At 38.1% G+C, this 26,885-nt stretch overlaps 1 protein-coding gene across 1 annotated transcript; it reads left to right on the top strand.

Annotated features, from left to right (window-relative positions):
• Window positions 1–112: 112 nt before the first annotated feature.
• On the top strand, window positions 113–26,478 carry vps41 (VPS41 subunit of HOPS complex). Its single transcript, XM_087789198.1, has 28 exons — window positions 113–288; window positions 474–512; window positions 4,630–4,737; window positions 7,643–7,720; window positions 8,784–8,858; window positions 10,331–10,393; window positions 11,372–11,437; window positions 15,235–15,354; window positions 15,935–16,081; window positions 16,151–16,217; window positions 17,197–17,294; window positions 17,436–17,565; window positions 17,676–17,791; window positions 17,868–17,986; window positions 18,781–18,862; window positions 18,924–19,016; window positions 19,089–19,216; window positions 19,302–19,446; window positions 19,988–20,029; window positions 20,104–20,154; window positions 23,603–23,740; window positions 23,814–23,868; window positions 23,931–24,071; window positions 24,149–24,285; window positions 25,008–25,107; window positions 25,196–25,240; window positions 25,392–25,471; window positions 26,136–26,478. The coding sequence occupies exons 1-28, from the start codon at window positions 268–270 to the stop codon at window positions 26,214–26,216; spliced, it is 2,565 nt and encodes an 854-aa protein (XP_087645324.1). The 5' UTR covers window positions 113–267; the 3' UTR covers window positions 26,217–26,478.
• Window positions 26,479–26,885: the final 407 nt, after the last annotated feature.

Below are 26,885 nucleotides of genomic sequence, written 5' to 3'. Positions count from 1 at the left end.
GTCTAGTTTCGTCATCTCTCATTCAAAACATGGACGTTTGAAATACGCATGCTTCAGGTTAAAAGAAGACTACAATACCCATGATGCCACAGCGCGTGCTTCGGTCATGTGATCTCACTCAACCGGCCAGACATCGACAACAAACATCAGCTGGCCGGTTTGTGGTCGCTTTTTAACCAAAAAGCGAGTCTAAGTTTATGTATTTTTACTCAGATTATAAGAATATATTCGAATGAGAAACATCCCGAGCGGACTACAGGGATAACAATGGCGGAAGTGGAGGAGAAGGTGTGTACTAGCATGCTAACCCTATGTAAATGTCACTATAATGGCGTATAAATACATTAAATAAAGCGTACTAGAGTTACTACACAAATGAATATTGCCAATACTTTAATTGTGTTTTTTTAATCGTTTATTTAGTTTCAACAAATTCCGTTTAAGGCATTTGAATGTTTGTTGTTGTTTTATAGGAGAGAAAATCGAGTGAGGAGTTCACAGACGAGTCAGAGGTAAGAATATTCAACCAGAACTTCTTCTGAATATGTCCATCACGAGCAGCGAAATGTTGTCAATGTGTGTATAAGAAGCAAATAATGTCACGTTGTTGCACCAGCATGTCAATCCGTTGCTGCATACAGTAGATGTCAGGGTGTCCAGGCTTCTGTCATTCTGATGATGTTCTTCTACTCATGTGGATCTTGCTGCTGACACTTGGGACTATAATACTTCTTCTCCCCCCCGAAGGTTCTTCTCAGGTTCTGATAGGTGTCAAGTTCTCATGAATAGCATATGGCCCACCATCAAAAAGGCAGATGCATCAAACAGCAGTAGATCCAAACTTCCATTAAGCACTAGTGGGTCTGTAAGAATATAGGTTCTGGTAATTGTGATTAAGTGAGATGTTATATTTGAGGAAAAGAGCATCGTATGGTTTGTGTTATTTAGAAGAAACACTGCTGATTGTGTTTCTGGCATTAAAGGCATCGGAGCAATATTTTTCTCTTTTATATACTAGTCATTTGTAAACTTTATTTTCACACAAATGGATTGATTTGTAGAACCAAAAAGCAGAGAACAAATTCAAAAAATCTAAATAAGTAACACATGAAACTAGTGCATAAGAAGCTCATTTAATGACTTTAATCGAATAGAGCAGTGGTCCCTAAGCCCCGGTCCGGGGGCCAGTGCCCGTCCGTGAGGCAATTGTTACAGAAAAGAAAGAAAAACAAATTGATGTTTTATTGATTATAACTGTCTTAAAGGTGTTTTGTTTTGAATGTATTTTCTCTGAAGTAGTCACACTCATTTCAGTCAAGTTTACTCAAAAATAATAAATCTCTAAACAAGTAGAACAATTTTATATGAAGGTCCTCCCATGAATATAATGCCCACATTAAACTGGTCCCTGGATAAGAAAGAATACAATGAAATACACTTACAATAAATGTGTTGAACTTTTCAAAGTATGTTTCATCTCTGCTGTAATTCAGAGTCATTATATGTGAAATAAACAATAATTGCACAGTTTGTAACTATTGTCACATGAAAGTTTAATTATTTTAGTGTTTGATTTGTGTTTCGTTTTCGGGATTATGCAATACTTGCTGACGCCAACTACACATGCAACAGCACTTTAGAGCCATACAAATGACTCACAAAACCTTGAGACTTTCCTTAATCTAGATTACACTACAGGAGGCTCCCAAAATCGAATCATTCATAAATTAATGTCAAGCCAATCTTCAAATACTTCCATCAGTTTTAAGTTGTTCTCAAACAAACAAAACAACGAAGCGGCTGATGACAAGATTGTGCTACACCCGGTGTTTCATCTTGTGTCGACATTTGTTTTTATGTTTTTATGGATTAAGAATCAAGATGAGATCATTATTTCTGAGAGCATAGCCGTACCTAAAATTACCTTTTTAAAGGTACATTTTTATCTCAATTTCAAAAGATAGCCTGCCCATGTCATCATTTTAGAGTTTTTAAATCTTTTTCCTTTTGTTATTCATGTTTTTAAGTTTATATTTTGCTTTGCAGGCAGCAATTTGCAATTGTCTAGTCAAATTGTATAAAAAAGGTTTTATTGACCCTAGTGTTGTCTCTGGGTCAAATGCATTGCATACGTTTTTGTGGAGGCCAGGAAGGTCATTCACCTTGACCCAGAGACAACACAAGGGATACCACAAACACATTTGTTTTCAGACCTTTGGGTCACCCGGACCCTGAGACAACACAAGGGTTAATGATTATTCACACTCAAAATTATAAAAAATAAATACAATATAATTATGTTTTCCTTAAGTCAGTTTAAAAACATTTACAAATTCAAGATTTATTTTAAAAATCTATAACTAAAATGTATTTTTAAATTTAATAAAAAAAACTAAAAAACATTTTCATCACATGTTTACAGGGTCACGCAGTTAATGAACTTTTTGAAAACCAAATCTAATAATTTTGTTTCTTGTTATGTGACAATTTTTGGGGGGATTTCATCTTACAGAGAAGTTTTATTTCAGGAAGCAGGAATACAACTCGACCTTGCACTATTTTTGATGTACCGAGCCGATCCAGATGATTGCATGGCACTATAGCCTTTCTTGTTTTTCTATACATTAACAAAGTGTCTGAAGCTCCACATTCTTCTCAACTGCTTGATACTCATACATCATTGGCTTATTTTTTTAAAGCAATATCTGCAGCGACACCACTGACGACCTACTGAAAAGCCGATACAACACACGATAGAAAACTTTAAACAATGTTCCTCTCTGCAGAGAAGGAAGTTTGTTGTTTGATACGCCCGTTTGAACGGCGTGACAAATGCCCTCGTATGAGAAATCTCACAAGCAGAATACACAGGAAATGGCTTGGATGTGTTGCTGTTGAGTGGATAAGGATTGTTTTTGAAAATAACATTTTCTCCACGCTGTGTCCCTCCACTTCCAAGCCACCAGCACATAATGGCAGACAATGTTTTGAGTTGATGCGCCTTCTGGGCAGTCACAGACTGTGCCGCATCGGTTATAAACTGAATTAGGAGTCGTATTCTGGCCGCGGATGGTGGCTCTGCCTGGGATGTGTCGAACACGAGGGGTGCACTTAAAAGTAAGTGCTTAGACCTTACAAAGGGACTCGGAGCAGAGTAAGGAAATATATTAGAATATTATATAGGGATGGTTGAATTTAACATTTAGGAATGTTGAAACCTTTATCATTATTATTTAATATGTGCATTACATTTTTATAATAATTGAATTCAATAATTTTTGTATTGAAAGTTTTTTTTTTTTGTTTAAATTAATTATTGAATATATATATTAAAGCTTTTATTTTTATTTTTTTTAATATTTGAACTTAAAAATTCATTATTTATATTTTAACTCCCAACAATACATGGGATATATTTAGACCCAACAAAAATATGTATTAACCCTTTCAAATTCAATGAAAAAAAGAGTGCCACCAGAAAACACTAAAAAAGTACTAATCAACTTTTCAGCCAATCATGGTTACACTAATGTACCAACTTTTTTATTTTTCATTCGTAAGGCTTTGAATTAAAAAAAAAAAATTGAACGTTTTTTGAAGATAAAACAAATTCAACCTTTCAATATACAAATTATTGAATTCAATTTGAATTCTCTCTCTTCTCTTTCTCTTTAATTCTCTTGTTCTTATTTTATTTTGATTTATTTTTTATAAAACAATTGCTGTATGTATTGGCTATTGGAAAAAAACTATTTCCCGAAGGACACCTCCTGAGGGATCAATAAAGTTTTACCTTACCTTACCTTACCTTATTTAAAATAAAATAAAATGCCTAATAAAGAAAAACATTTCAATAAAAAGATAAAACAAACATATAAAATTATTTTTCAAAGATTCAATAATCTGATGGCACTGATAGACTGTACTTCCGTAGAAGATGGTGATTCTCCTTTACTTAGTAGCCAGAATGAATACTTTAAACCAGCCTCCTTGCTACACTTTTACTCTCTCAAGTGGAGATATTAAAACTCAACTCTGGCCCGGGAATATCTCAGCATGAGAATGTTTGGAAAGGGTATTTAAAGAGGAAAAAAAAGTTTGTCTCTTTGTATTTGATTTAATAAAGAACATAGACAATGTGTTCTACATTAAAGTAGAGACTTACTAGTTATTATATTATTCTTATAAACAGTACGTGTGTGTGTGTTGTTTGGCAGCAACTTGGACTGAGTTTAAATAATTAGTCCAATTGCATGAATGAGTTTGACTCCCTGTACTATTGGTTTAAATATCCTAAAGCAAAAGCTTTATCGAGCTGGATTTTAAATAGTAAATGTTTCTTTATTATACAGTGCTTTTCTATGAACCCAAAGCGTTTACGCTAAGTTACACATTAACCCATTGGCACAAACAATCACACAGTGATGGGAGTAGGCTGTGACGCAGCATGCCAGCTGAAGAGGCAATCACGGTGAAGTGTCTTGCTCAGGGACACAACGCCACAATCTCATTGAGCTGTGATTGAACCCCTCAACTTCTTCGGCCACAAACCAACCACTACCAATTTGTCTTTTAACCTGACTTCTCACGATAATTAGGGCTCCATTGACGAGTCTTCTTTCCCACAAGGAGGATGACAGCGAGGAGGAGCCCAAGCTGAAGTATGAAAGACTTTCTAACGGTGTGACGGAGATCCTGCAGAACGATGCCGCGAGCTGTATGACCGTCCATGACAAGGTAGGAGCTCGGAACCTGGCCCTCCTTAAAAAAGCTGTTCCAGATCCCCTCTTGGAAAAAAACATGTTGATGTTTAGAGGTCAGTAGGTGGCACCATCAGTTTAAAAATGATGTGATGTTTCATTAGAACAGTTGTTCAAAACAACGGAAAATAGTGCAGAGACCGCCATCTAGTGGACTCTGAAAATAATGACACTGCTTCATGACGCTTCATCAGCACATCCCTGCAAAAAACAAATATGTTTGAGGTATCCTTTGTGTTGTCTCTAGGTCAAGGTGAATGACCTCCACCACTGCACATGTATTTATGGAATCAAGTGAGGTTGTTCACCTTAGACACAGAGAAAACACAAGGGATACCTCAAACATATTTGTTTTCGGGCCTTCGGGTCACCTTGACTCAAAGACAACACAAGGGATACCACAAACACATTTGTTTCCAGTCCTTTGGGTCACCTTGACTCAGAGACAACACAAGGGATACCACAAACACATTTGTTTTTGTTCCTTTAGGTCACTTTGATTTAGAGACAACACAAGGGTTACAACAAACACATTTGTTTCAGGCCTTTCGGGTCACCTTGACTCGGAAAAAAGACAAAGTGTTCCAAAAGTGACTGAAGTGTGTAATTTGTTTTAGAATATTTTATTATTTGGCAACAATATGTGTGTTTTTTATCTTTATTTTTGGCGCCTCAGCAGCGGGATTTTTTCCTGTTGTGTGTTGTGCCCAGACTTGCACATTAAATGTACCCAGATCTGTACATGAGACCATAAATCAACGTTCCTCCTGCTGCTGAGCACTGAAGCCCCGAAGACGCCGTAATCAATTTCATGTTGACTCGTGTTGATTCACTGTGAATCAGCACATTTATATCTGCATTTTGAGACCTTGTCTGCGTCTCCTCATCGCATTTGAAAAGTAATTTCCTCATCTTGAAAAACTTTCATAAAAGTGAGGCTGAAGTCAAGTGTGTACAAGTGTGAATATCACCGGCTATAGAGGGTTAAAAAACATTTCTGTTTAATTTATTATCTAATTTTTTTGTTTTGATATTTAAATTTTCAGACCTCCCTTTCATTTTTCACAATTATTACTTTTTGTAATGTTTTTCATCCTGTTGCTATATTTTGAAGTGCCCTTTTCCCCTATTTAATGTTTATCCAGTATTTCTCTACGTTCTATAGTTATACATAATATTTATTTTTCATTATGTTAGACTTGTATTTCATCTTGTCCCTTAAAATAAAAGTAAATTGGAAAGATGTAGATACATGGTGTCAAGTGCTGTTTTATTTTATTTAGGTTAGGTAGAAATTTATTGAGGATGAAATTGTTTTGCCAATTAGACACAGCAATACAGCAATTATTCATAAAATAAGAACAAGTAAAGAAAATATTTTATTTAGATAAATATTGTTCATAATAGTATGTCATAATTAAATAATTAATCATAATGAAAAACCTTTTTTCCAACATATTGAGTCTCTTTTCTTAAACTTTCTTCCTTCGGTTGGAAAGACCTCACAATATTTTCCGACCTCCCTTCCATTTTTCTTTGTGACTTTTCCTTTCTTTTTCTTTTTTTTTTTTTGTTGGCGGCTCAAAATCGTCACACCAAAACCCTCTATTTTTAATCTGACTTCCTTCTATCTCCCACATCTACCGGTCACACCGGCTCACGCCGCCGTGTCAAATTCACACGACCAACAGGGGCCGGGCGACGGCACGTCTCCCCACCGTATGTCGCCTCATATTTTAAGTGTTTGAATCGGAATTTCATTTGAACAATTCCATCCCGATAAATCCCTTTAAGAGTCGCTCCGCCTCACAAGGTTGAACCCTTTATTTATTTATTTCTGCTTATTTTATTTGGGGGAGATTGCAGAGGGCTCTGTCTGACACGCTCAGCTGTGCCTGTAAATATAAGCATTTCATTATGGGCCGCAGTGAAGCATGGTGGGCCCGCCGCACTTCCACAGGCTGGTCGAGAGGGGAGGGGGATTAGAAGCTGAGGCCGGGGAGGAAGAACAGACACTTAATCTAATGCTGAAAGCACCCATTTCCTCTATTTTATCACACGGTGAAGACGCACATTAACACACCGTTAATGCGCACACTCGACCGAAACAAAATGAGTGCAATTGTTACACATTTTGTCATTTATAGTAATTTTTCATAACTTTCCCCTATTTTTGTGTTTTAAATACATCATTATCTTGCACTTTTAATGGGATTGCGTGAAGGCTGGAGCTCATTAAAGGGTGGGAGACCTGGGTCAGACCGGATTGTTCACCACTTCATCAAGAAACCCAAAACATTATTTATATGAAAACCACTGTTGGGTTTTCCCAAGGCTTTTTAATGCATTATTTTTTATTTTCTAGGATGACAATTAAAGATATTTATATGTAATTTTATATATTTATATTGTTTAATTTACCGCATAGAAGTTATTTCATTGCAGACAAGTAAACTATGCATTCTTGATCACACACGTTAAACGCACACACTAAGGCTCGTACACACTCATACACACATGTTTCTGCTGAGGCACAAACCAGTTGCTGCTCAGTGGAAATAATAGCTGTGTTCAGAGTTCAGCCGGGCAGCGGGTGATTGAAGTCAGCTGTACCCTGCATTTATTATGCTTAAGCATTTTAATTTGTGGAGAAAAAAATGCTATTTCACACTGTCTGCCTTAATAAATAGGACTTTTTTTTTTCACCCCCCCAAAAACTGGCAATTTCACAGCTTTGCCTCGAAGCCCACCCAATCCCTCTCTGCCCACGTCGCTCAGGAGATTCCTCAAATACATTTTTAGCTGCCTGTGAGATTATTGTGAAGTCACATTAGAATATTTGTGTTTTATTTCATTAATTTTTTTGTGCGTTTCCTTTCCAGTTCCTTGCCCTTGGAACACATTTCGGCAAAGTCTTCCTGTTGGATGTCCAGGGGAATGTCACGCAGAAGTTTGAGATAGTGAGTATATTAAGGGGAAAAAAAGGTTAAATCACTAAATGCTTAAAATACATTTTTTGGGTTGGTTTGTGGTTTGCATGTTAAGTTTCTAAAAAGTTAATATGATTTTTATATTAACACTTGTATCATCAAGATGACAGATTTAACTGAAAAGAGTGATCAGTGCTTATAGTCTTTTCACACCAATATTATTGCCTTACATCTCTTTTATCTGGATAGATTCCAAACTTTTCTTTTTACATTTAAAAATGATTCTAATATGATAAAGCAGAGGCACAAATGCTTTTAAAAATTCATAGATGGATCCATAGAAACATATTGATTATTGACTATTTTTTTTGTCCAGCAGCAATAACAAATCCATCCAAACAAACATCCATATATAGAAAAAAAACAATCAAATAAATAAATACAATGCAATGCAATAAATGCGTACAAAAAATATTAAATAACATGCATAAACAATTCAAAAGTTGCCAACTAAAAGTAAATGGTTCATATCAAGCATGAGAGAGATCTATTGTATCACCTTATGGCAGAAGGAACAAAGGACGTCTTAAAGCGTTCCGTTCTGCAGTGCATGGAGAGGAGCCTGTGGTTGTTCATTGATAATTCAATATTTACTAACATTCTAAAAACATTCAGCTATGCTAATTTCTCTGTGAACAAGTCTTCAAAAATGTCCCTGGAATTCAAAGTTCCTCTGTCTTTAACTGTCAGCCAGCTAACTTCCTTTATTCCATGGGTCAGGCTAATGGCCATCGTCTTACCCCATAATACCCAAATGACTGGAGACAAAAGACAAACCTGTTAAACGTAAGGGCCCGACATCAAGTGGAGAGGTCTTTCCATGTCCTCCAACTGCTTTGCATCTTCTACCTTGCAGCAAATTTGCAGCAAATTTGTTTAACATTTTTATACACTTCCACTGGGCTGCTAAGACCCCCATCATTGTTTCTCTACATTCATCCTACCTGTATTAGCATCTGAAACATCATTGACAAGAGCAGGAACTTTCAGTGACTCCGTCACGAGAAAATGTTTTCACGTGTCTCCTTCTCAGAGTTCCGTGAAGATCAACCAGATCAGTTTGGACGAGAGTGGAGAGTTCGTGGGCATCTGCTCCGAGGACGGGAAGGTGAGCCGTGGGAAGTTGGATTGTTCATTCTTGAATAATGGATCTGTGTTCTTGCTGCAACCCTGGGCGCTGATAAGGAGATCATTTATTCAAAATCATTTCTACTGACTTACATGACTCGAATTACAAACTCTCAAAATTTAATTTATAAAATGTATTTTTAGATCAATGCTGACAAACATTAACAAGTAGCAAAACCCCCCAAAAAAACAATTCTACTATCAACGAATTAATCATTTTAAATAATTGAGACTTGAAGATAAACACAAATCATTTTAAAGTTTGATCAAACAAACCTACAACAAGTGTCAGGGCTGACTCAACAAAACAGTCTTTGTGGAACAACCGGAAATAGAATAATCCCTATCGAAAGAACCTCAAAAACCTCCATCAAAACCTTTATTTTCATCGTGCAAAATGGCTGATTCGGCATTTAGAAAACTGAGTCAGAAATCGTTTTTGATTTAGTTAGAAAGTTTCACTTTTTTTTTACACTCAAAATAACGTTTGTTTATGTTCGGGAAATGTTTCAAGTCCTACCACACTAGCTAAAAACTCCTAGACATTGGCAAAAGACATGAATTGTCCAGTAGTATCTCAAATAGTTTATTTTTGTGATGTAATTTAGCTTGTTATTGTAATTTTAGAGTTCTTCCCATGTTATGAAGTGGACAATATCTATGTGATGTTTAATAAATAATATTAAAAAATGTAATTTACCTTTGGAAAAGAAACAAAAATATTCTCCAATGGCTCATATTAAGAATAACTGTCGTAAAACTTAAATTCTAAATTGTCTGATTTAACTTTTAAGCAGTTTTTTACATGTATCATTTCAGGCCCATAAAATCTACCTAAATCCATGTCACGTGTGTGTAATTGTAGTCATAAAAGCATCTCTTTACATGCTTATACTCTTATCTGGGTTTCTAACGTCATTACCAAGATCCTTCTCTGATTTCACAGTTGAGATAAGTTGACAGATACACACACACACACACACACCTAGGCTCATATTTAGGTGATTAAGCATCAGATCTTGTCTACAAACAGTGAAGCACACAATCAAAATCAGCTACAATCAACCGAGTCCGCTGGATGCTAATCCTGCCTGATCTAATCCCTTATAACCCAAGCAGTTTAAGAAAGCCGAGATGGCATCAGAGTCTCCTGTTATTCCCAAACTTGTCTGCCCAGATAAAGGAGTGTCACTCTAATGGCAGCTGAGTGTTTCTCCAATGGTACAGAAATTGGCCGAGGTGGTGCTCGGGTCCAAGATTAGGACTTTTAAACCCTGTAGGGTTGGAAGAATCAAGGTGACCACTAATTGGCGACCCAGCGGAGACGCAGGCAGCCAATCAAAGTCTTTCCGGACCACAATGTCCCCCGGCTGGCCGGCGATAGTTTCAGAGGCAGCAATTAAAGTAGAAACATTGAGATATTTACCTTCTTTTTTCTCTCCTTTGTTGCAGGTTCAAGTGTTCGGTCTGTATACAAGAGAGGGCTTCCATGAAAGCTTCGACTGTCCCGTCAAAGTGAGGCTGCCTTTTCTACGTTTTGCACTTGTTTTAAATTTGGAAAATGTTCCGCTATGGATGCCTGTCCAGTTTTAACCGTATAAAAATGTGTTAAACAGCATTTTAAAGTTTCAAAACTGTTAATTCAAGTTTTTTAAGAGTATCATTTTGTCAATAGAACTCAAGGGTTGCAGTTTTAAATACTACAGCACAACAGATAGTTACACTCACTATTACATAGACACTGTTTCTTTAACTGGCATCAAAAAGAAATGTACTGGATGCGTTAAGCATGAATGTTTCTGCACATTGTGTTGTGTCTGTTATCACTGTCTGAAAGGTTACATTTACATTTACCTTCGCCAAAGCTACATACAGAAATTATTTCGTCCCATGCACACACACACACAATCACATTCTGATGGGAGTAGGCTGCGGCCCAGCGTGCCAGTTCACCGTGACGTGCAATCTAGATTGGGACACAAGAACACGATCCTATCCAGAGCTGAGGTTGATCTTGCAGGAGGGATCAGTACAGTTTTATCTATCTTATCTAGTCCATAATAATGTGTACAAATGTATTACAAACATACACAAACTTCAAGATCTATTTCTTAGTCGAAATCAGAAGCATATACAAATTAAATAAAAGTGAATATCTTCGTGTACATGGATATACACACAGATATGAGCGCACACACAAACAAGGACACTTCAATCTACACAAAAGGGACAAAAAGAAAAAGATCAATTCAGGACCAAACAATACTCAGAGAACAATCTTTTAGGACACATAACATGGACACACAAAGACTCACACACACAAGAGAAACGTCTCTAGAAACACACAAGATGACTGGCTCTGTCGTTTGGCTTATGGAATCGGTTATTTTTTCATTTGTTAGCTCGTGTTTGCAAGTGTTGTCACACATCAAAATTTCACTTTTCCGAATGATGCCGACAGTAATGGTCTACTCTGCTCTGTGTGTTATTTAGGTGGTGGCGTTGCACCCGCAGTTCTCCAGGTCTAACTACAAACAGTTTGTCACAGGAGGCAACAAGGTACGATTGAATAGCGGAGACATTACTTACAGTTTTACCCAATTCAAAGCTCTCTGCTGCCCCGATAATTCACCATGATTGTTTCCCGCTCAACGTATTGCGAACCTCTTCACTTTGTGATGACTAACTACGACTTTTGTTTGACGTAAAAGCTTCTCTGTGTCTTTTGCGGCGAGAAAGAGAAGATGCCCATTTCCACAAGTGCTGTTAGAAAAGCATTGCTGCTCGACAACAGCAAAAATAGATGTTATTATTGAGAATAGAAGTTCTCAGAGTTTTCAAGATCTGTGCTTGAATCTTTTTTTCTAACTTTACCGCTTTATAGCAAGACTCAGATTATCTTAATCCCTCTCAGCAAATGTATATTTTTGATGGTTTAACATGTATAAATGCTACTTAGGAGTGTGTATTGGCAAGTATCTGGCGATACGATACGATGGTATCTGGCAGATACATATTGATGATACAATAGAGGTTCAAGATCAACACACTTTAATCCACACATTAGTTTTAATATCAAATGATTTCATTTTAAACACACCTAAATGAACGGTCATCGTTTAAATAACAATGTTAAACCGTTAAATAGGATTTGAAGCAATATAAAAAAAAGTTTTTCTGTTGAATATCAATAGAGCGTTCTGAAAAAAACACACCTAATGCTACTTTTATAAAAAATCAAATTTGTCAACTTCAGTCCAACTTTGAAAAATTGATCCCTCGATAGTGTTCAGTTCCATACCCACAATAAAAGCGGTGGTATTTACTAAAGGTTATTTTTGAGTTGTTTTTTTATTAATCTATAGACTTGTTGCAAGTAATTTCAGGTCTAAGAGTTTCCGTCATGTCTTTTTTGTTTGTAAAATATTTACAACGGATGTCTGAAGTTTTGACTTATTGGAACGTGTAGAGACCCTGACGAAACTATTTGATGGTCAGATGACAATGTTGGAGCTTATTTCTATTATCTTCATCAGGCTCCATTGTCATGTTGCTTCCTTCAGTCGCCACTGATTCAAGTCAAAAGTCGTGAAGGCCTCCACATGCCTGGAAAATCAATGAGCTTCGACGGGGCCTGTGCTCCGTCAAAGGAAATTCAATTTTGCGCTCACTGTTCTTTTGTCATATTATTCCTTTTTAGTGTTTATTAACAACTGTTGAATTAAAGAGACTTTTCGCGGGAGCAGAATGCTTTGTTTATGGCAAAAGAATACGAAGGTCAAGCCAAGTCCTTCAGCTGACATTCAGCTGCAGATGAATGCTGTGGGAGCCTTGGTGGCTTTTTTTTTGTCTCCGCAGGCCTCCACACATGCCCACATTAATTCACTCATACGATATTGTGTAAGACGCTCGTGCATGTGGGTGGTTTGTTTTTAAGCATCTCGTAATCTCGGTGTTTACATGCATGTGGGAGACGGACATGAATCGATGAAGTCCATCGGTCCGGTCTAATGTATCAATATACATGCAGTCATTCCAATTATTCAGGAGTAAATTCTCCTACTCACTGGTAAGTTACGCTGTTCCTGATGTCGCTACATGATCCGGTCAAAAAAGTAGATGTGATTCATCAAACTTGCACTTTTGGCCTCCAGCAGGGATTCCCATCCCCTGGTACTGGTCCACGAGACCTTTGTTACCTGGTCAGACAGACAGAAAAAAGGATTGATATCATTTCTGTTCTATTGATTATTATGAAAGGTGTTTTGGTTTGAAAGTAAATTGCATTTTCACTGCAGTAACATTAGCCTGTGATCGACAAGACGCTCGTTGGGTTAAGTTTACTCCAAAAATAAACCTGTTAACTAGTGAAAACATGTAGAAAAACCTACTATATGATTCATTTTTACTGTTTTTATCTGAAGGTCAGTCCTAGAATTGTAATTTGACGATAGATTTAACCCATCTATGGTGTATTGAAGAACTCTATTTCTCTATCGAGCCCAGCGCATTTGTTTGATCCAAGAAAAAGTGAAATTTAGAATTAAAACGGTGAATTTATGAAGATTAAAATAATTATAAAAATAGGCCAATCAAGACCTTAGGCACTATTACAAAAATCAAGACCCAAAGTTAACAAAATTGCAGCATATTCAAAAATACCGGAAGTTTGAGTGAATCCACTAGATTCTATCAGAGAGTGGCCCCGAAATTTTGAATTTGCTTTTCTTACATACACCTCTATAGCCCATTTTCTTCAGGTGATTTATGACCATCACGCTGTAGCTGGGTAAGAGAAGGTATATTTTCCTTTCTAGTTCCGTCTCTAAATACAACAAAGCTGTTATTTCCTCTTTACATGTTTTGTCTGTTTTCTCTTCTTGTCAACCCTTACTGATACGACTATAAATTATCTGATTAGTCCGTCTTCAACCTTAGCCTTATCTTGTGTTTGTCACTTTAACCAGTGATGATTACCAGAGAAATGCATTATCTTCTGGGTTTTTAACATTTTAACAAGCGGAGATAATCTTAACAATCTAAGATGTGACATACTTTTCTAAGCAGTTGCCCCTTCACTCAGTAAATCTCAAATCTTCAAACAAACCTGTTTTCATCCTATATCTTTTACGACTAACACTGAATAGCAGAACCCACGCAGATGGTCCCTCCTTGGCTCAAGTTGTTGAGAATGTTAGAACAGAAAAACATTCGGGGTCACAGAGTTCACACACTTTCAATACACACACTGATCACACATTTGAATACATGATGTTAAAAGTAATATGGTTCAACCTTAGTTTGTGAATAATAAAAGCAAATGTCATAAGGTAAATACAAGAATATATTTCAATATTAGTTCTAATAGAAAAGGTAATATTGTTAACATTACCATTTGATAAACATGAGTACATATTTGTGGGTGAATCTGAGGATACAAAAAAAGGTTGGGGAACACTGTTCTACAGTTAAACGTCACTAGGGGCCGTGACTATTGTGAGGGGCCATCCAGTCTTGAAAGATTAAGGGAATGAAGAAAATAACTATGAAATTACAATGGGAAAACTTAAAAAATATATATTTTTAATGTGGTTTGGAATGTTGTTGTATATTTTGATTAAATCATTGTGGACTCTAGTTGATTTTTTTTTAAAGGATTTAATTATCATGTAAAATCTATTTAGTGCAAAAAAGGGAAATCTAAAGTCATTAGATATCAGAAACATTTCTTTGTTATAGTGGTTTTACTTTGACTTTACTACAGTCAAAGCCACCCCTTTACCATGTCTGGATGATTTTAAAGTGCAACATACATTAGATTTCATTATGTTAAACAGAAATACGATTGTATTTTGTTGCATTTCTAAATAAATGAGGAATTATCTTCAGAAGCACTTGTCTAGTCATCCCTACTTTTGCAGTTCATATTGGACTCTTGTGTATTTATAAATGGTTTTATTAGGATGGTAAAGTTAAAATAAGAGGCAAAGGTTGTTTCAATCATGCAGTCTGAACAACTCTTAACTGTTCATTACTATCGGTAGGTTGTACAAACATCTTAAACATGCTCAGTTTATCTTTGAATTATCTTCAATATGTACATGTTTAAGTGAAACCCTACATTTATCTGTAGTAAAAATTTCCCAAATCCTCATTTAATGTGAATCTTTTCATCGATTGTCTAATGAAAGTTCTTGTCTTAACGCTGTAGAGGTTGGTCTCGATCCTTAAATTCTCTTTTCAGGACGAACGAAAAAGAAAAAGCTTATTTGACAACTGTTCATCTGCTTCCCTCTGTTGGCGCTGCAGCGCATCTGCACTTGAGTTGTGAGTCTTCAAAGATTTGTCTCTTGCAGCTTCTTCTGTATGACAAGAACTGGCTGAACCGCTGGAAGACGGCAGTTCTGCACGAAGGCGAGGGAACCATCACCAATGTCCAGTGGCGAGCAAACCTCATCGCCTGGGCCAACAATGTGGTAATAAGAAATGTCTTCATCCTGCAAAATACTGGGCCGTGGATTATTATTATGTCATTGTAGTAATTATTGTTTACGCGTTTTGTATTGTTCAATACACTCATTCTTTTCCATTCTTGAATAGGAATGGAATGGAATGACAATACAAAAAAAATGTATTCTTGAACTAGTACTTGGAGATAGTTTCCACAAAAGAGGAGTTAAAGATGGTGATGGATAACTTTCTGTTCTCTAAAGCACTTCCAAAGTAAACTAGGTATAATATGCGTTTGAATCAGATCTCTACCAAAGAGACGCAAAAATAAGTGTGGCAACAAACTTTAAAGGTGGGCGGGTGATGTTTAAAATGTTGCAGCTGCACCCAATACTTTTAAAAGAAACAAGTTATTCAGGAAAAACTGTACTGCTCTACCTTAAAGTACTTAAAACAACCTATTTAGGGACATCATTTCAATCTTCACTATTTTTCCAGAATATAGAGATGGAAACTTTAGGAATGTCACTAATGTCATTGTTCTGAAATAGCTGTACGATCCTGGTTGCTGGGCTGAATATTGATCGTGGTTTATTCTTCTGCCAGGGAGTGAAAATCTACGACATCAGCACAAAGCAGCGCATCACCAATGTGCTGAGAGACAACGTCAGTCTGAGGCCCGACATGTATCCGTGCAGCCTCTGCTGGAAAGACGACGCCACTCTCATAGTGGGCTGGGGGACTTCTATCAAGGTGGGTCGCACCTGCGTCAACAGGATCTCTCACTTCTGACTCTGGTGTCGCTGTTTTTTCGCTCTTCAGATTTGTGTTGTGAAGGAGAGAAACCTCACTGAGATGAGAGACCTGCCCAGTCGCTACGTGGAGATAGGTGAGACGAGTGCTCCTGATTTACTTTGTGTTGTTTACGGATTTAATTCATATTATTGGTTCATATGTGTTACGTTACCTTGCAAACACTGTGTTCTGATATTTATAATCACTATTTTCTGTTTTTTCTCCTTCTAATCCTCTATCTCTCCTTTTTCACTCCTCATTCCTGCATCTGCTTCTCCCTTTTCTTAATATATATCTTGTACTTCTCCCTCTTCTGCTTCCTCTTTTCCCTTCTCATCCCATTCATTTTTCTTATTTTGCCTCACCTACTTCTAATCTTTATCCTTCTTCTCATCTTCCTTTTTCTTTCACCTGCTTCTTCTTTTCTCACTGATTCTCCTCCTACCCCTCCTTTTCATTTTCCTTCTCCTCATCTGCTTCCCATCTTTTCGGTTTTCACCTTCTTCCCTCTTTCTTTATTCACCTCCTGCTTTTCCTACTCTGCCTCTCTTCCTTCCCTTCCTTTTTCCTACTTTTCATTTCCTTATTTGCCTTCTCTTTCTTCACCTCATGCGTCACTGTCTAATTCTTTTCCCTATGCTTCTTTTCGGTCTTCTACCTCTTCTCCTCTTACTTCTCCTTTGTCTCTTTATCTATCTCCTCCCCTGCTTCCTCTTTTTTCTTATTTTTTTCTCTCCTCCATATTCTCTTTCTCCAAAAAAGGATAGGAGTTTGTAATATTTTACAATTTACTGCTCATTAATACTGAAAATAAGTTTAAAATAAAATAAAAAAAACTCTGAAATTGATGATCAGTTTGATATCTGTGACATCATGAGGCCATACCTTAGAGTCTGCTCTTGTAAGATTCACAGTGAGGTTATCACAAGGATCAGCAAAAGGAAATCTACGGCCATACTTTTAGCCTCTGTGGAGAAACTTGCGTTTCTAAGGAATGCAGCCACCAACTGGTGAATTCCTTGTTCATCTAACAGAATAGAATTCTCATTTCCTTTTTCTTTTTTTTCCAACAGTTTCTGCATTCGAGGCCGAGTTTTTCATCAGCGGCTTGGCTCCTCTGGCTGATCAACTGGTCACGTTATTCTTTGTGAAGGAGAACGCTGATCAAATGGTACTTGTTTTATAAAAATTTCATCAAATACTACTGTAGGAATATTGACTGAAAAATAATAATACACAGTTGATGTGGAAATAAGTCCATAAATTTACATTTGTCCAAGATATTGGTTTGAAGTCAAATTTGTTCTTCTAGGATGAAGATTTTCTGGCTCGACCGAGACTGGACATCATCCAGCCGCTGCCAGAGGGCTGTGAGGAGATTTCCTCGGACGCTCTGACCGTCCGCAACTACCAGGGGAACGAGTGCAGAGATTACCGTCTTGGTGAGAGCATAAATGTCACGCGGGCCTTCTCTGATTCGATCAAACCTCTGCTATCAAATGTCAGCGTAAATGCACGAAACATGGAGGCATGAATGCATTTTCATTAACAGAGCATTCTGAAGGGGAGTCCTTGTTCTACATCATCAGTCCAAAAGACATCGTCGTGGCTAAAGAGCGAGACCAAGACGACCATATTGATTGGCTGTTGGAAAAGAAGAAATATGAGGTTTGTGGTCACGGGAAAAGGTCACAGGCTGCCGGTACTCGGGTTTTAATGCTGTGATCTGATTGAACTGCGACAGGAAGCTCTGATGGCCGCCGAGATCAGCTTCAAAAACATCAAAAGACACGATGTTCAGAAGATTGGGATGGCGTACATCAATCACCTGGTGGAGAATGGAGAGTACAACAACGCTGCAAGGTCTGCCTTTGCGTAGCGTTATCAATGCTCTGCTGTTATGAGAATAGCTCCTTATAACATCCCAACATGATTGAATAAAGATCACATGTTGTTATATCACATGGATATGAAGAACACTCGCCGTTATATGACAATGTTGCATCGTATTTATGAGGTAAGATCTTTTGTTCAGCTTGTACAAGCACGTGAAAAACCCTGAAAAATGGGATTTGAATGAAACCTTTTACGTTTAAAAAAAAGGGACCATTTAGTCTTTATCATTAGCCTTCATTCTTCTTAATAAGTGAAATAGTAAAAATCTGTTGAAAACAACCTTACAATTTAGAAAACAATTACTTTAAGCAATTTAAATTAAGAAATAAATAGTAATCTAAAATTAAATTAGGAAATAAGAGGTGAAACTGAACAAGCTTAATGATTCCATTAGAGCCAAAAATGTAGGCAGGCCTATTGTTGTAAAATACAGTCAACATTTAACTTAAAGGTTTAGATCACATGTCTCAAACTCAAAACCCAGGGGGCAAATTCGGCCCGTCGACTAGTTTTGTGTGGCCCACAAGAGCTTTATAATACAAAAAATACACACTGATTTAAAGTTTTACCTGTTTAATGGAAAGAAAATATTACAAACTTCCAAAAACTGAAAAAATGTCTGAGTCTGTAGTGAGTTGTTTTCAGTCATTTTCTCCACTGATACCTGCTGCTGTTCAGCAAGTCATGGCCGACTCTCTCTAGCTTTTCAAGTCAACTCTTATCACAATCCTCCAGTATATTGTGTTTTCTTTGCACAACAGTAAGTGTCAAAAGGTGCTCGGCAAGAACATGGAACTTTGGGAAAACGAGGTTTACCGGTTCAAGACAATTGGACAGTTGAAGGTGAGGACTCTATTCAAGCTCTCAAGGATGGCTTCATTTTGTCACACCGTGTCTTCTTCAGGCCATAAGTCAGTATTTACCCAGAGGAGATCTGCGACTTCGACCGGCCATCTACGAAATGATTCTTCACGAATTCCTCAAGACTGATTTTGAGGTATTTTCGCCGACACGACGTTCTGTGTCCAACTCATGTCACCTCATGGTTTTCTTCTGATTTGACTGAAAGGGTTTCGCCATGCTGATCCGAGAATGGCCTGGAGAGCTGTACAACAACATGGCCATCGTCCAGGCCGTCAACGATCACCTGAAGAGAGACCCCACTAACAGCACGCTTCTCACCACGCTAGCTGAACTGTGAGAGATATCATTTCCAGAAGAATCACTGTCCGAACACAGCATCTTAGATCAATGTGTGAGTTCCTCTTGTGTCTTGTTCCAGATACACGTACGACCAGCGATACGACCGAGCCTTAGAGATCTACCTGCGACTGAGGCACAAAGATGTTTACCAGCTCATCCACAAACACAACTTGTTCTCTTCCATCGAGGACAAGATCGTTCTGCTCATGGACTTTGATAAAGAGGTGGGAAAAATGACTTTATTCTGCCTCTGGAAATCTTTGTTTTAGTTTTGTTTCTGGTGTCCTCAGCTACATTGATACAATGTCGAGGTAGGCGTAATAAATACCCTATTGAGTAAAAATAATATGAAGGGATTTAATTTATTTAGATTGTTTATTTAAAAAAACACCGTTTGAAAAAAGGAATGTTTCACAATTTGTCATTATTATAATCATTGATGGAGGATGATGGATTGATGGAGAGGCTTTTTAGAAAATAGTTTTCATATTTATTTCAATATATAGTATTTAATAATGTATAGTATCGTCAGGACATTTCCATCTTGCTTATTCAGATAATGCATTGCTTAGTGTTGTGTTTATTCCTAGATTACTCTTTAATAGATGGATTTAATCTAAAGCAATAATGTTTCTGTGGAAGTTTCTTTATTTGTATCTGTGTTTGTGTGACAACGTGTACTTTGCTACACTGTAGATCTAAAGACGTAGTTACTTTTGACATTTTTGTGTAGAGTCATCAGCCATTTACTTTTGTTACTTGCAGAAAGCTGTGGATATGCTCCTTGACAACGAAGACAAGATATCTGTGAGTGCACGCCTGATGTTTAGTTTTAATGTTATGTACATATGTTATAATATGTATATATCGTTGAATAACAGACAGACAGGGTGGTGGAGGAACTGACAGAGAGACCTGAACTTCTTCATGTGGTGAGTCAACACGTCGTCCTGGATAAATATGGACTAATGCTGCAACTGAAGATGACTTCAATAATTTAGACAACTGTTGATAACTTTCAACAATGAATCAAGTGGGGGGGCAACTTGAAAATGAATGATTCCGGCCTTCTTTCCAAAATCATTTCTGTGGGCAAATACATAAACAGGTTTCTCGTTGAGTATCCCTAAATTTTCAAACTAATCATTTAAACAACTAAGACCAAAAAGCCAATACATGCTCAGTATCTGCCATATGTATCTTCTTTGATTTTGTTTAAAGCTGACAAAAATACATGATTTATATTAAAAAATACACACAAATAAAGAAACTACAGAGAACATTTATATGTTTTACAGTAGATGAAGACACTCACAAAAAATGTCCCCTGACTTATATTGTATTTACTTGAACGTGCACTTAAGTCTTTGCTTGTGTTCTCCCAACAACTGACAATTGAAGTCACTTTAGTTCAACAAATAAAAAATGTTCTTGTCGTTGGTGAAAAAGGTCCCAGGCTTTATGTCGAAATCAAAACATTTGGGCTTGAAGAACATTTCTGGAATTTGACCCTGGAAGCAAGGAGAATGAGTGGGGATGCAGCCAAGCAGTGTCTCAGCTGTGGATGAGGATCCACATGTTGTGGCAGGTTTAAAATCGTAGAAATGCAAGTTGTAGGATATTTAAAAAGATTAAGTCAACTTGCTATTTTAAGGCTTTTCTGTCAAAGAGTTGTGAAAGGTTTGTAAATCACAGTGATAACAAATGAATGATACTGCTGATACTATTAGTAATAGTACGATCAGTAATATCAGGCCGTGGATTGTCCCACCAGGAATAACAGGACAATTGACCTTCTTTATTCCAACTTGAAGGACGCCTACAGAGCCAAACCTCTTCCTCCACTTGGAAGGTCCGATCACAACCTGGTCCACCTTCAGTCACAGTACACTCCTCTGGTGCAGAGACAGACTGTGACCACTAAGACAATCAGAAAGTGGACACCAGCTGTGGAGGACGCCATCAGAGACTGCTTTGAAACAACAGACTGGGATGTGCTGCTGAGGTCTCATGGTGAGGACATCGAGGGACAGACACACTGTCTAACAGATTATTTAAATTTCTGCTTGGACGTGGTCGCCCCTACTAAGACTGTCCGCTGTTACCCTAATAATAAACCGTGGGTAACAAAGGAGGTCAAGGATGTCCTTAACAGGAAGAAAGTGGCATTCAGGAGCAGAGACAGGGACGCCATGAGGTCAGCTCAGCAGGAGGTGAAGCGATGCTTGAAGGAGGCAAAGGACACCTACAGGAGGAGGTTGGAGGAGAAGCTGAGCCGAGAAGAAATAAGAGAGGTCTGGGATGGTGTTAAAACCATCACTGGACACAAGACCAAGGCCTCTCTGACTGCAGTGGACACGGTGGATGAGGCAAATGGACTGAACAACTTTTTCAACAGGTTTGAGCAGGTCACCTCACCCTCACTGCTGCCCGCCTCAGGACCTGCCCCACCTTCTTGTGCCCCCCCCCAGCTCCACAGAACCACTTCCCAGCTTCACCTCACTCCAGGTACAGGATGTACTTCGGAGGATTCGTCCAGGGAAGGCTGCTGGTCCTGATAAGGTGTCTGCTCGACTGCTAAAGACCTGCGCTGCTGAACTAGCTGAGCCACTCCAGCATGTCTTCAACCTCAGTCTACGGCTGGGGAAAGTACCAACTCTGTGGAAGACTTCCTGTATGATGATGAAGACACTGGAGCGGCTGGTCCTCAAACATCTCACGCCACAAGTCCAGCACGCGCAAGACCCCCTGCAGTTTGCCTACCAGCCAGCAGTTGGTGTGGAAGATGCCATCCTTCACCTCCTGCATCGGACCTACTCCCACTTGGATAAAGGAAGCGGTTCAGTGAGGATCCTGTTCCTGGACTTTTCTAGTGCCTTCAACACTATCCAACCCACTCTGCTGCAGGACAAACTGACTAAGATGCATGTGGACCCTGGTCTGGTCTCCTGGATTACGGACTACCTTACTGATCGACCACAGTATGTCAGGCTGAAGGACATCAAGTCTGACACTATGGTGTGCAGTACAGGAGCACCTCAGGGGACAGTACTGGCCCCTCTCCTCTTCACCATCTACACTTCAGACTTCTGCTACAACTCAGAGCTGAGTCTCGTCCAGAAGTATGCTGACGACACTGCCATTGTTGGATGCATCAGGGACAACAGCGAAGACGAGTACAGGAGTCTGATACGTGACTTTGTGGACTGGAGTGATAGGAACCACTTGCAGCTGAACACCTCAAAAACCAAGGAGCTGGTCTTGGATTTCGGGAGGTCCAGGACAAAGCCACGTCCAGTGTCCATCAGAGGCGACGAGGTGGAGATAGTGGACAACTATAAGTACCTAGGTGTGTGGATGGACAGTAAACTGGACTGGTCCTGCAACACAGACCATGTGTATAAGAAGGTGCAGAGTAGACTGTACTTTCTGAGGAGGCTTCGATCATTTAACATCTGCAAGAAGCTCCTCTGCATGTTCTACCAGTCTGTGGTGGCCAGTGTCCTGTTCTATGCTGTGGTGTGTTGGGGTGGAAATGTGTCCAAGAGGAGTGTCAACAGGTTGGACAGGTTGATCAGGAGGGCTGGTTCTGTGGTTGGAATGAAGCTGGACTCACTGGTGACAGTTGCTGAGAGGAGATCATTGAACAAACTACTGTCCATCATGGATGATGACAGTCATCCTCTGAACACTGTCATCAGTGAGCAGAGAAGCAGAATGAGTGCACGAATGCTCCTACCCAGGTGCAAAACAAATAGACTCAGGGACTCATTCATCCCTCGGGCTATTAAATTGTACAATTCTGAGTTCGGGGGCAGGAGTGGAGTGAAAGTATCTGGATGTTCTGTTCCATGTTAGTCTTTGTATCTTTGTCTTTGTTGTTTTTCTTTCCTTGACCTATGTCCTTTGTCTTTGTCTTTAGACTTAGATTGTGTCATCTTGTTCTTCCTCTTTATGTTCTTCTTATTTTATTTTTTATGTATTATTTTTTATTGTTTATGAAAAATTGCTGGCTATTGGTAAAAAACAATTTCCCAAAGGAGACCTCCTGAGGGATCAATAAAGTTTTACCTTACCTTACCTTACCTTACCTTATCAACAACAACAGTGACACGTCTCTGTTTCTACAGTATAATCTGCATCCGTGTTTTTACATAATGTACAGTTATATATTTATCTTCCTCATAAATAAAGCCTCAGACTTTCAGTCTCATCATTCTTCCATCTTTCATTAGAAGTTGAAACTGCTTGGATGATGAAAACATTTTTTCAACTTTTATTCTTGTTACTCTTTACTCGGTCGACTGTTCTTTCTGAGAGAGATGTTATTAAAAAGAAGCGTGTTTCCTTACGAACTATCTTCTCCTTGTCCAACTTCAGTATCTGCATAAGCTGTTCAAGCGGGACCACCACAAGGGGCAGAGATACCACGAGCGGCAGATCGGCCTCTACGCCGAGTACGACCGTCCAAATCTTCTGCCTTTCCTGAGAGACAGCACTCACTGCCCGCTGGAGAAGGTACGACATGATTGACTCTTCTTCTCAGATAAGCGTGTCAAGAAGACGCTTTAGTCACAGTCTCTTCTCTCAGGCACTGGAGATTTGTCAACAGAGGAACTTTGTTGAAGAGACCGTCTTCTTACTGAGTGAGTACAAGGCTGCACTCGAGTGTTTATAGGTAAAAACTAACCAAGCCTGACATCTGCAGGCAGGATGGGGAACTGCAGACGGGCGCTGCAGATGATCATGGAGGAGCTTGGGGATGTGGACAAGGCCATAGACTTTGCTAAAGAGCAGGACGATGCAGAACTCTGGGAAGATCTCATCTCTTACTCCATAGATAAGCCACGTATGAATTCACTCCATCCTTTTACATTTACAAACCACCTTTTTTTTTTTTAACGTCTTAATGTTTCACGTCTTCAGCCTTCATCACCGGGCTTCTCAACAACATTGGAACGCATGTCGATCCAATTCTGCTCATTCATCGTATCAAAGAGGGAATGGAGATCCCCAATCTGAGAGACTCTTTGGTGAAGATCCTTCAGGACTACAATCTGCAGGTTTGTAGAAAATAAATTGTATCTTTTTAATTTACATTTAGAGGCAGTTGGTGTAATTTTCACATGAAGTAAAATAACTTTACTTTAAATGGTGATGATTTTTGGACATATTTCAGTTTAAAAAAACATTATAAACAAAAAAAACAGTGAAGGAAAAATAGCCTTGGATGGAAACATTATATAATATAATTGTATTGATTGTTTAAGCGCTTTGTGACCCTGATCTAGAAAAGCACTATACAAATATTAATTGCTTACTTACTTACTATATATGTATAAACAAAAGGATATTATTAATTTAATTAAGCCTTAATTGGAATTGATTGTGTTTTATTTATTTTTGGTGAAACATCTTTTATTTAAATACCTTCCATTTAAATTTTCAAAGGTTAGACAAACATTAATATAATATAAACACCTGTACCTAAAAATAGTAAAAAATGAATAAATAAATAAATACTCGATCAAAAAGAAGGAAAAAATAAAACCTTTCACTATAAAAAATCTACAATTCATTAATTCCAAAGTATAATTCAATTCCAAAAAAAAAAGTTTCAACATTTGAAACGCTTATAACAAGCATTTAATATCCTGATATAGTTCAATACAGTGGCCACTGCAGAAGCGAAAATGAATAAATATTTACTGCATTGATTGGTGTTCACTACAAAAATCAATCAGTATCTATCAGAAAGTTATTTATCTGTTACCTGTATTTGAAGATTCTGCTAAGAGAAGGCTGCAAGAAGATCCTGGTGGCCGACTCGCTGTCTCTGCTGCAGAAGATGCACCGGACACAGATGAAGGGAGTCAGAGTCGACGGTTTGTCAGCGTTTCTCATGTTTTTCTAAACAGTCAGTATTATCTTATAGGAATCTAACTCCAATACAAACTTGTTTTTAACTTTCAGAGGAGAACATTTGTGAATCCTGCCATGCAGCGATCTTACCGACAGGTGGGTGTCAATTTGAAATTTTGATTGAAGTGAGAGATTTTTGTGGCATTTCATCATACCTTAGACACCCTCTCCTCTGTCTGCCGTGGATCTGGCTGCTTTTGGGTAAAGTTCTGACAGACTTTTTGTGTGTGTCTGCCTTGTGCTCTAGACATGGCGAAGCCCTTCAGTGTGGTGGTGTTCCACTGCAGACACATGTTCCACAAGGAGTGTCTAGCATCCGCAGGAACAGTAAGACCATTTTATTAGATACTTTTCTCAGATTCCACTAAGCAGGAACTTAGTTAAACAAGTTGCAAGTAGTGCTGGGCTGATGGAGCTTCACGAAGCAGTGTCATGATGTTTAGAGGTCAGTAGGTGGCGCCATTAGTTTTAAAATGATGTGACGTTTCATTAGAACAGTTGCTCAAAATAAAGGAAAATAGTGCAGAGACCGCCATCTAGTGGACTCTGACAATAATGAAACTCATGAAGCTTCATCAGACCATCACGTGTTGCAAGTGCTGCACTTAATCAACGTTTAGTGAAGTCAACTGTATAACAGTAGTTATATCAAGAACGTGAGAAGATTGATGAGTTCATATTTTTGCATGAAGATGTTTAGAAAATGAAAAAAATCAGCAAATAATCCAGTCAAGTCTGTTTTTATATGAGATGTATGATATGTTCATCTGAATACCTGGCGATGATGAGGGGGCTTTACATCAAGGGTAGGGGGGGTGATGGATGAAGATAAAATAAATAAATCTGTAAATGTTCCAGAAATATTAGTATAGTTACATTTAAAATGTATTTTTTTCATATGCGTGGTGATGACCATCATGCTCTGAAGCTGCAGAGCTAAGATGCCTCTTATGTCCATGTTGTGTTTAGAAAACCTGTTCTTCTCTTTTAGATTCCCAGCTTGCAGTTTTGCAACATCTGCAGTGCAAAGAAGAGAGGACCAGGATGTGGTATCCTGGAGATGAAAAAGTAAAATGGACTTTAGCTTCGTTTGTTCAATGTTTCGCCTTTAATGTGCTAAAACATTACTTATGCTTCAAATAAGCTCTGATCATGTATATTGTATTATTACTAATTATCAGGATCAACTGCTTTGCCTAACATGATGTTCACAACACGTTAAATACTTTTACTTTGAAGGACAAAACTGGATTTTTCTTTGTACATCTATTGTATTTTGCCACGAGGCTGCGTTCAGCTAATGCTGAGAAATAAATAAAATGTCTTAAAATTTACTTTGGTGGTTTTTCTTTAAAGTTGTCTTCATAATATTTTTTCCAACATTGGTGTCTTTTATATGTGGAGTATGTTCGGCCCGGTTTTCTCCCACAGTTCAAAATCATACAGAGGTTGATGAGTCTAAATTGTCTTAAGGTGGGATGTTTTTGTGTCTCTGTGTGGCCTGATGTATGTAACTTGAACGTGATGAGCCCCACTTCCCGCCCCCAGGAGCCGGGATAGGCTCCAGAACCCCAATAAGGGAATAGGTGTCAGTAAAATAACTATTTGACATTTTAAGCTACTAAATTTTTTTCCAAACGTCTCCACAACTTGGTTGTGTCTTTATGTTCTCTCAAAAGGCATAAAATAGAGTATTATATCTCAAGTCTTTTTTATATATACTCCAGTTGATGCTACACTC

This window comes from Callionymus lyra, chromosome 4, assembly GCF_982586985.1.
Source record: "Callionymus lyra chromosome 4, fCalLyr1.hap1.1, whole genome shotgun sequence".
NCBI classification, from domain to species: domain Eukaryota; kingdom Metazoa; phylum Chordata; class Actinopteri; order Syngnathiformes; family Callionymidae; genus Callionymus; species Callionymus lyra.
The sequence above is the reverse complement of the archived record's forward strand: the minus strand, read 5'-3'. Positions and strand labels throughout refer to the sequence as shown.

Bases quoted from the DNA above. Each gene is read 5' to 3' on its own strand.
- vps41 (XM_087789198.1), top strand. From the start codon at position 268: ATGGCGGAAGTGGAGGAGAAG. The intron at 17,566-17,675 runs GTGAGAGCATAA...TTTCATTAACAG, and splicing joins GTGCAGAGATTACCGTCTTG to AGCATTCTGAAGGGGAGTCC. The intron at 19,217-19,301 runs GTGAGAGATATC...GTCTTGTTCCAG, and splicing joins CTCACCACGCTAGCTGAACT to ATACACGTACGACCAGCGAT.